Below are 8853 nucleotides of genomic sequence, written 5' to 3' on the forward strand. Positions count from 1 at the left end.
AATGGCCATCTAGGATCTGCTGACCAACAGATCCTTCCCATCAGGAGGACGGTCCCAAGTCATCCAGTGTGGACGCATTGTTCCCCTAGTGAAGGTGTGCTTCTTTGACCCTCATCTCCATGCCCCCTGGGACACACGTGTGCGTAAGCATGGGAACTGGATCCACAGGAGGACTATGTGCGCAAGATAATGAAGCCTGGTGGCCAGAGGCTTCTTCTTCCAGGGTCCATGGACATCTGACATGGGCAAGCTTCTTCAGGTGTCCTGCACTGCGTCAGCGAGCGACTCCCTGCCCTGCTTCACAGAGCCCTCTGTTTTGAAGGTGGTAGAAATCTAATCCTTCTGTTGCATTCATCCTCTGCCTTTCTGTATACATGGGGCTGAAATCGGACAAAAGGGTTTTAAGTTTTTAGGGAAGGCAGGCAGATACAATTAAGAGCATATGTCTGATGGGATGAGGGACCTCACTGTTCTAACTATTGTGAAGGCAAATTAAACTCGTCTCTGTTAGGAGTTGTTTACAATAAGGGCTTTTTAGAATACCTTCTACCTGTAAAGAAAGAGTTGATGGGAGATTGTAAGAAAAATAGTAGTTTATGTAGCATAAAAATGCTGATTTTCTTTGATGTCAGTTTGTCTCTCTACTTAAACATTTTGAAGCCTCTGAAGCAGCCAAGGTATTTCTCAGCTTATAGTCACAAAAAGCCAGGAAGAACCAAGAAAACAAAGTGCTTATCTATGGCTGATAAACTCCCAAGAAAATGAATCTACCAGACTTATCTTTGCTTCCTGTTCCTCAGTTTTTAGAGCTTCAGTGGTTGTGAGTATGCTCCATTAAATTACATCTCACCGAGCCTGGAGAAATAGAGTTGTTGCATCAAGATATGCAGAGAAATACAATACAGGCAGCTGGATGGTAAAGGATTTATGACATTGGGACTATGAAAAAACACTCTGTTTACTGCGTGCCATCCTGGAGAGTGCTGCAGTCTCATTTAGCATTCACCTTAGACTGGACTGGGAGATGACTACTGTCTCAGCGATGCTTAAGAGATCAAATTACATATGTTATGTATAATTTGGCACCTGGGGCATATGCTAACTGATGAGGCCGCTGCTCCTGACCACATTTCCATTTTCTGAAAAATAGGTTTTATGCCAGGTGCTGTCAAAGATGAAAACTGTTGATAGCTTTGGCATGGTTACCCAGACATGATACTGCACGGTACCTGGGATTTACCTCTTATGTGGTGATGGCTTGCTTAATCCCTCACGTACCCAGTTTGCCCTGAATTTGGTGAACACCAATTTGCCTACCTCCCACTTGCCACAGGGTAAAAGAAAAGATGAAAAACTCCAACTGAGCCTGCCTACAGTGTCTGCCAGGTAGCCCTACTCTTGGAATAAGAGTGGTTATCCTCACCTGTGAAAAGTGATTTATACCAGGGACATGAATGGAGGAACAATGCACAGCTGGAGGAAAACACTTAAATAGTGGTTCTGGTTGAAAAGTGAGGATGTACAAATGACACCATATGTCTAGCAGAGCCTTGCCTTGTGTGCCAGCCCTCATATTTGGGGCCTAAAGTAGCAGAAGAAGGTTTTTGCTCACCTGTATATCTAAAACCAGCGGAGTGTGGAGGTGGAGTCTGTGCCTTCTTGGTCCAGTGTGTTGTTTTACTGAAATGCATGAATCTTTCTAAGAGGTTTGCCCATCAGAGCAGCAAGGCAGTGTAACAATGGAGTCATAGCAGCCGGAAAACTCAGCCGGTGTCAGAAAGGCAGAGTATGACCTGAGACTTTCAGCAGTGGGGCTGGAATCAATAACTCAGGAAGCCTCCTCAAGCTGCCCATCCCTGTCCTAGGATTGCAGACGTGCCTTGGAGAAAGTAATCCGGATCCAGCTATACCACAAAATCTGAGTCCCACAGCAGACAGGTCCCAGTGTTCCTGTCCCAGGAGTTTTCGGGACTGGTTATTTGGGAAGCCTTCTCCTGTCAGAGTCAGAGATCCTCTCGATCTCCAGTCATTCAGCAACAGCACCTTAAATTCAGTCTTTGCCTTAAGCCAAGACAGCTTTCCAACAATAGGAGAGTAGGAAGGTAGGGACCACTACAGAATTTGAAAACTTTGGCTCCTCAGTTGATCAGTTTATGGCTTTCAGAAAGACAACAGGTTTATTGCAGTTAGCCACTTTCAATTTTGCCATTATACTTTGAAGTCCATGACAAAATTCTCAGTCATTTTTTGGGGACCAGGTTTGGGCTAGATGTTACAGTGTTGTTCTATTTAGTTTACAGAACTGTACAAAACCAATTACAAAACAAGAAGGTGAAGCTGACATCTGGCTCTACTGGGGGTTATTCCTTTGGGAGGACTAGGGTTAGAGACAAATGGTTCATGACACTTACCTTCTTCTTCCAGCAGAAGCAGAATCCTGAGCCGAAGCGGTAGCTGTGGTACACTGAATAAAACTACTTGTGCATCCCCCTGTTCAAGCTGGGAGGTCTGATTTGCGGCACGGCAGAGGGTCATGCAGCCTTAGGACTGTGTAGCCACATTTTGGTCCAGAATGGCATTTGCACCCCTGCCCCATGTCGCTGGCTGAGCCGACCTGGCTGCTCTCTGGCAGGATAAAAATGCTGGAACAGCACCAAGGAATGTCATCAGGGATCAGGATTAGACCCATTTTATTTCTGTCTGTGTTTTGTACGTTTCCTATGAATATTACTCAAATGTCAGGACCAGATATGTTCACACTCTGTATGATTTTGCTGTTTTACTCCAACAAGGTACAGATAGTTGGTAAAAATCCTTTTCGAATAAGGAGAACCTTACGCTGAAAGTCCATATTTTTAAACACAGGGTTTTTTCTTCCTAAAATATTACCCAAAGAGCCACTTCAGCTGAAGCTATGTTTTATGGTGAGATTAATTTCCAGATCATGTCACTACACAGTGGGAATGAGGCAGCTAGGATCTGGGCCATAGTCATTTGGACTCAGAGTTTACAGCGTCTCTGATTTCACTACAAAATACTCTGTTAAAAATAGCCCAGTTGACATTGTAAGACCTGTAAAGGGTCTAAGCACTCACATCTCTGCTTAACTGTGAGGTTCTGATTAGTCCTATTTAAGACCATAAATTTTCCACTAACTTCAAAGAAAGTCTCATGCCAAAGTTCTTCCTTGTACTAGGGCCAAAACTGTTAATGGTAAAAGTAGAACATAGCTGATTTCAAATTTGTGAAGAATTTAAAGGCTTTTAACTTCTGCCATGTTAAAGAATTTATGTGAATTAATTCCTTAAGTTATTATAGAGCAATTCAATTAATAATGGATCTGCTTTTCATTATGATGAGTAATCAGGGATAAACATCTTCTGTATCAAAGCTTATCTTTTAAAAAGGATAAATTAGCTGTAACACACTTAACTACTTCCAGAACATGAAATGAACACGTATTGTTCCATTAGTTAATTCTGGATCACTAAATTAAAGACAGTTCAAAAGGAGTATAATCTCATAAGGATCTCTCTTTGTTCAGTCTGTTGTGACTTATTTCACCAGGTACAATAAATACTTTTTCTTGTGGGGCTAAATACTGTTAGGGTTATAAAATGGTTTTTGGTTTAGCGTATTTTATGCATCAGTATGAGTTATATACCGCAAGGGTAAGAATATTTTGATCTGGTATTTGCCAATGCACTTTTCTACTCCTGCGTATCTTGTAGGCTATTGGGATGCTTGATTAAGACTACCAAAAGCTCACCAGTAAAACAATAAATGCAATAAATAAACAATAAAACAACATCTGGAATGCAACCTTTTATCCATGAAAACATTATGCATGTGTATGTACTAGTAAATTAACCAGGCCAGGGCATAGGCCTGTCATCATCTCTGCTGTTGAATTTGCAAGCACAACTCCTGGCATGGTTTTGGCCAGCTAGCACCCTCCAAGCAATGCCTGGACATACTTGGGATTAGGACTGGCCATTGTTCATTCCGAAAGGCAGCTGTGATTTGGCCATCCTGTCCATGAGGATAAAAGGGAGTTTAGCCATCTTGATGCAGTGTGCCACACAAGTTGTCCCCAAGCCCAGTGAGTGGTGTTGAGCTATTTTACGTAGCAGTATAGATGTAGTTCTGAGGTATAGAAAATAAAATAAGGTTTAAAGCCATAGAATTAGATTCTACCTACTGCTTAACGTAGTCCTTGTTTACTTGGGTGCTTAGGGCTTTTTACAGCACATAGCATAACCTCCTAAATGTAATTTACAGTGCAAAAGTACGGGGGTAACTATGAAAATAATTGCAGTGGCTGCAAAGCAAACTTCTTACTATTTTGCAGTGGATGTCTCCAAGGTTTCTGTGTTCTCAGAGAAGAAACAGCACCAGCAGAAAAGAACCTTATGCTTCTTAAGCATCTTTAGGTCAGGTTAGGGCTTTTGTGGTCATGTCTAGCATCAAAAAGTGTCAGCCTCTTGAAGAATGAGGTACTTTACCAAGTTAGTAGAGGCAGCGTGTTTAAAGGAAAAATTGTAAGGCAGATTACTTCTGAGAATGGTGCTGGGACACTCTCATGGAAACACAGAGTGATACTTGGGCAGTTGTGTGACACACAGAAGGAGAGACCTCAGACTGTTGCATCACTACTTCAAGGGCCTGATTCTTTCTCTCTGGCTGATGCTGACAGTGGGATTTTCCTCAAAGCCTCAAGTGTGAGTTAAAGATAATTGCATTGGGACCACAGGACAAGGCTGAAAGCAAGGTTGGGATGAGAGGGACCATGCTGGGAATGTAGTTCCATATGGATATTGTCTCCCTTGTGGTAGGAGAGCTTGCTGCTTTTCCTTGTGGTGCCTGAGTATCTGCAGCGAGAGTTGACCGTGGATGGACAGATAGATTGCATGTCGATGATTATATGCAGAAAATGAGCTTCATTTCCTACCTGCTTCCACCTTGTACTATCTGTTTTGTATCAAAACAAAGGCAATGGGCTATGCCATGTAGTTCAGCTACAGCATGTCAGCTTTTTACAAGCAATTCCCCATCACCAAGCCTTCTCTTATGCTTCCAGACTGCACCTGAGGTCTAACTACATTTGTTTAAAGAAAAGCAGCTTAGCGTACCCTGATGTGCTTGACCTATGCTACTCTGACCTTTGACAGCACCCAAGCTTCCAGGTTCCAATGCAAAATGGCTGGAGACAAAGCTTTTTCAAAGATGGGATCTCTTCCCCATTAGCATTGGCTGCCCTTAGATAGTTCCCTCGCGTTTGCTGAGCTGCCAGGGCTGCCCGTTCCCTTGGGATTTTGCTTGTAAGTGTCAGAAGCTGCAACATTTTACTGTAACGTGCCTGCCATTGAGATTCCTGTGGCAGCATTACAGCGACATGCATTTTGATCTTTGAAACCATTTGATCCATTTTATAAACATAGAGTAAGAAAGCAGGTCTAGCAGATTTTCTCATTCTGGGTACCTCTGGCAAGACAGTATGGAGTAAGTGGCTGATGGATTTGTCATCCATCGCGGTGTTGAGTGGCCTTGCTTATCTAGGTTGAGGAGATGAAGTCCTGAGAGGGATTTTTCACTCCTTGACTCGATTTTTTCCACAAGACATTTAGATTCTGATATGTCTGTCCAACATAAAGTACATTTTTGATTGTGCCGTTCCTCAGTTAAACAAGTCATGGTGGGGAAGGGTCAATTTTAATTAATTGATGGGTAGGATTTCTCCTAATCCCTGCATTTTGGAAAACAGAGATATAAAGATAGTTGTTAGCTAATGCTTCAAGAATTGCAGCTTAGTGCTAAGGAATAGTAACTTGTAACTCTTAAGAACTAGATTGTATCAGGCACACATTAAATCACATTATCTGCTAGTAAATTAATCTTGCTTTTTTTCCTTTTTTCTTTTTTCCCCTTGCAGTTCCAAAGGATACAGTCTTACATTGTCCTGAACTTGAGCAGTAAAGGATAAATTTGATCACTGGCTGACTTGTCATCTCTTCGTTGTGATGGAAAAATGGTCGCCTAAAATAAACCCTTTGTTATGCTGCTAAAACTGCCTTTGAATTCAAGATCTGTTGTGGTTTTTAAAACACAAACCCAAAAATGTCAGAACCCGACCCTTCATCTGGATTTCTAGGAAACATGGAAAATGGGACTTTCCTGGAGCTGTATCCCACATCCCTTTCAACTTCAGTGGATTCATCGCCTGGCCGTTTATCCAACGTCTATGTCTATGTTTCTATATTCCTTAGTCTCTTAGCTTTTCTCCTTTTGCTATTGATCATTGCACTTCAGAGGCTGAAAAACATAATTTCTTCCAGTTCCTCCTACCCAGAATATAATAGTGATGCTGGAAGTTCTTTCACTAATTTAGAGGTTTGTAGTATTTCTTCCCAGCGCTCTGCTCTCTCAAACCTTTCTTCATAAACTAAATGAAAGGAAGCACACAGGGAATGGAAGAGCTTTGTCTAGTTTCTTGGGGAGGTAGTGCATGCAACATTTGCCTTAGAAGACTATTATGAAGAGGTGGCTTTTAAAGTTTCCTTAGTTTGGTGTTCCGTTTCTTTTTTTTTTTTTTTCCTTTCCTTTTCTAGTCTTCATTTCCCCTTTTACTAATGTTCTTTTTCATTTTGGACAATGGATAATGACACTCGATCGTCATTTCATGACTGTAATAGTGATGCTGTCTTTTTCTCACACATGTACGGTGTTCATTAAGAGTATTCCTGCCAATTGTACTATGGTTCTAACTGGATGTGTCATTTTCTGCTCTAGTTGTGACCCCTTCCCTGGTTATGTATCAGTAATATGCTGACTGCTTTTCTTTCTCTTTTTTAATTGGGTAAGGACTTCTGGATGAAATCCCTATTGCAAAAGTATAAAAAAAATCACTTTACATTATAAATATTAGGACAATTTAAAATTATTGGTATTGTTTCTCTTTTTTTTTAATGTTCACATCTTTTTCAGTATTTATTGATGTTTATAAAACACAACTAAAATTGATTTCTTGAAGAATGTTGCTTCTGTTTATTTGTACCCCCAAGTCATTCTGTATAAAGTCTCTGTATTTCAGTTTTTGAGTCTCTTTGGTTAACTTAGTAAAGTGACTACAATAACGATGCTCACTGCTGAATGTGTGGAGGTATTTTTGGACCCTGTTGTATCTCATTTGCCTAATGGCTTGTTCCTCCAGAGGGCAGCTTTTGCCACTGAATGAGAAATACCACACAACTTCACATCCTTCATTGATACTGTAGCTTATTACTGGATACCTGTACAAACCAGTGGTTTCTTTTAAATGATCTGCATACAACAACTACAGCTAGCAACTGAATAGCTCCTAAAAAGTCCTTTAGGCACAAGATATTTGTACCCATGTTAGCAGGGCCAGAAGGAACAGAAATTGCTTGTACTGGTGTGGGCTTTCGGGGACAGATTTTGTCCTTTAATTTCACACTGGGGTGGAGGGGGGACACGAGGATCTGCATAATGGCCAGACAGAGCTGTGCTCTCACCTTCAGGAGCTGCAAGGTGGACCTGCAGAGGGTAGGAAGAGATGGGAAGGAAGAAGGCAGTGGCTCTGCCCTTTTTCCCCATCAGAATAAGAGGAGGCCATGGATGAGGGGGTGAGAAATGGGTGACATATCACAATCTCACTCCTCTTTGCTATGCAATCGTCTGGGTTATGATTTCCCCCTGTCCAAAATGTAACCCAGCACTCAATTTCTGCAGTAAAATAACTAGCAGCCTTGTGAACAGGATCCTGTGGTCAGCTGGGAGTTAAATCAAGCCAAACAAAGAAATGATTCGAAATGCCAAGTGTGACCTGCTATGACTGCAGCCCCACACTGTGCTGTGCACTTCCTTGCTGTCCATGTAAATTTTTCTCTCACAGCAGGATCCAAGCCACTGGAGAGACTCAAGGAAGGGTCTGAATATGTCACTGCTGTTTCTGTTGCTGGCATAACAGTGGGCATAGCTCTGGGCGGTGGGAAGGTCTCGGCAGGAGCACAGGGGGACTGCTTTCCTCACACACAGCGCTACTGCCCAGTAGGCCAATGGGTCGGGGAGCTGCAGAAGACCTCCTGATCAGATTTGTTACAAACACCCTCATGCCGAGCTGTCAATGTGTTCATCAACAGGACACATTCTGCCATTAACTACATGGGCTTTAAAAGAGAAATTTGGAAAGCCTGGTGTAAATATAATCATTAGAAACACAGCTGTTCAGTGCCAAACATACAGATGATGCTGGAGTCCGTGTTTTCAATTTTTAAAAGTGAACCTACAGTATGGTAAGTGGTAATGACTTACAGTGGTGGTTAGCTGAAGGTCAAAGAACTTGCTGACTAATAAAGAACTTAAGCCTGCAGGTTCTCTGAGCCAAACTCCTGGTTTGAGGAATATATTTAGTCTCTGGAATAATTTATTCATCTAGACAAAAATTTCTTGTAAGTCGCTTTTCACTGTAATTGATGATAGGCCTTGGGAAAAAGTTAACTATTTAAAAGGGATCAGGAAACATTATTTCCTTTCTGAAAGCTCTTCCAAATCCCAAACTTGCAACAGAACGTATTTGTGTGCTAACTGGTAGATAAAAATAAATGAACTGGATGGAACTCAAGATGGAGCAACCATTCAACTGTCTTCTTTTGATGACAAAATTGTAAATTTGTTGCTTCCTTTGCTGCAAATGCAGGAATTTAACCAAACCCAGAGATGAGACCAAAGTTTGAGATGGGTATTTGTTCCCAGCGATATGTTTCCCATTACTAGTTTATGCTTGCTGATATAGACATTTAGTATTAAACACAGACTGTTGAAAACCCACCAGCT

General features: G+C 41.7%; 1 protein-coding gene across 1 annotated transcript; it reads left to right on the top strand.

Annotated features, from left to right (window-relative positions):
• The first annotated feature begins 6117 nt into the window (after positions 1–6117).
• On the top strand, positions 6118–6441 carry SERTM1 (serine rich and transmembrane domain containing 1). Its single transcript, XM_009949068.1, has one exon. It carries the CDS (start codon positions 6118–6120, stop codon positions 6439–6441), a length of 324 nt encoding a protein of 107 aa, XP_009947370.1.
• The last annotated feature ends 2412 nt before the right edge of the window (positions 6442–8853 follow it).

The sequence above is a fragment of the Leptosomus discolor genome, chromosome 1 (assembly GCF_034619465.1).
Source record: "Leptosomus discolor isolate bLepDis1 chromosome 1, bLepDis1.hap2, whole genome shotgun sequence".
Taxonomy (NCBI): Eukaryota; Metazoa; Chordata; class Aves; order Leptosomiformes; family Leptosomidae; genus Leptosomus; species Leptosomus discolor.

Excerpts from the sequence above, each read along its gene's own strand:
- SERTM1 (XM_009949068.1), top strand. The coding sequence starts at position 6,118 with ATGTCAGAACCCGACCCTTCATCTGGATTTCTAGGAAACATGGAAAAT.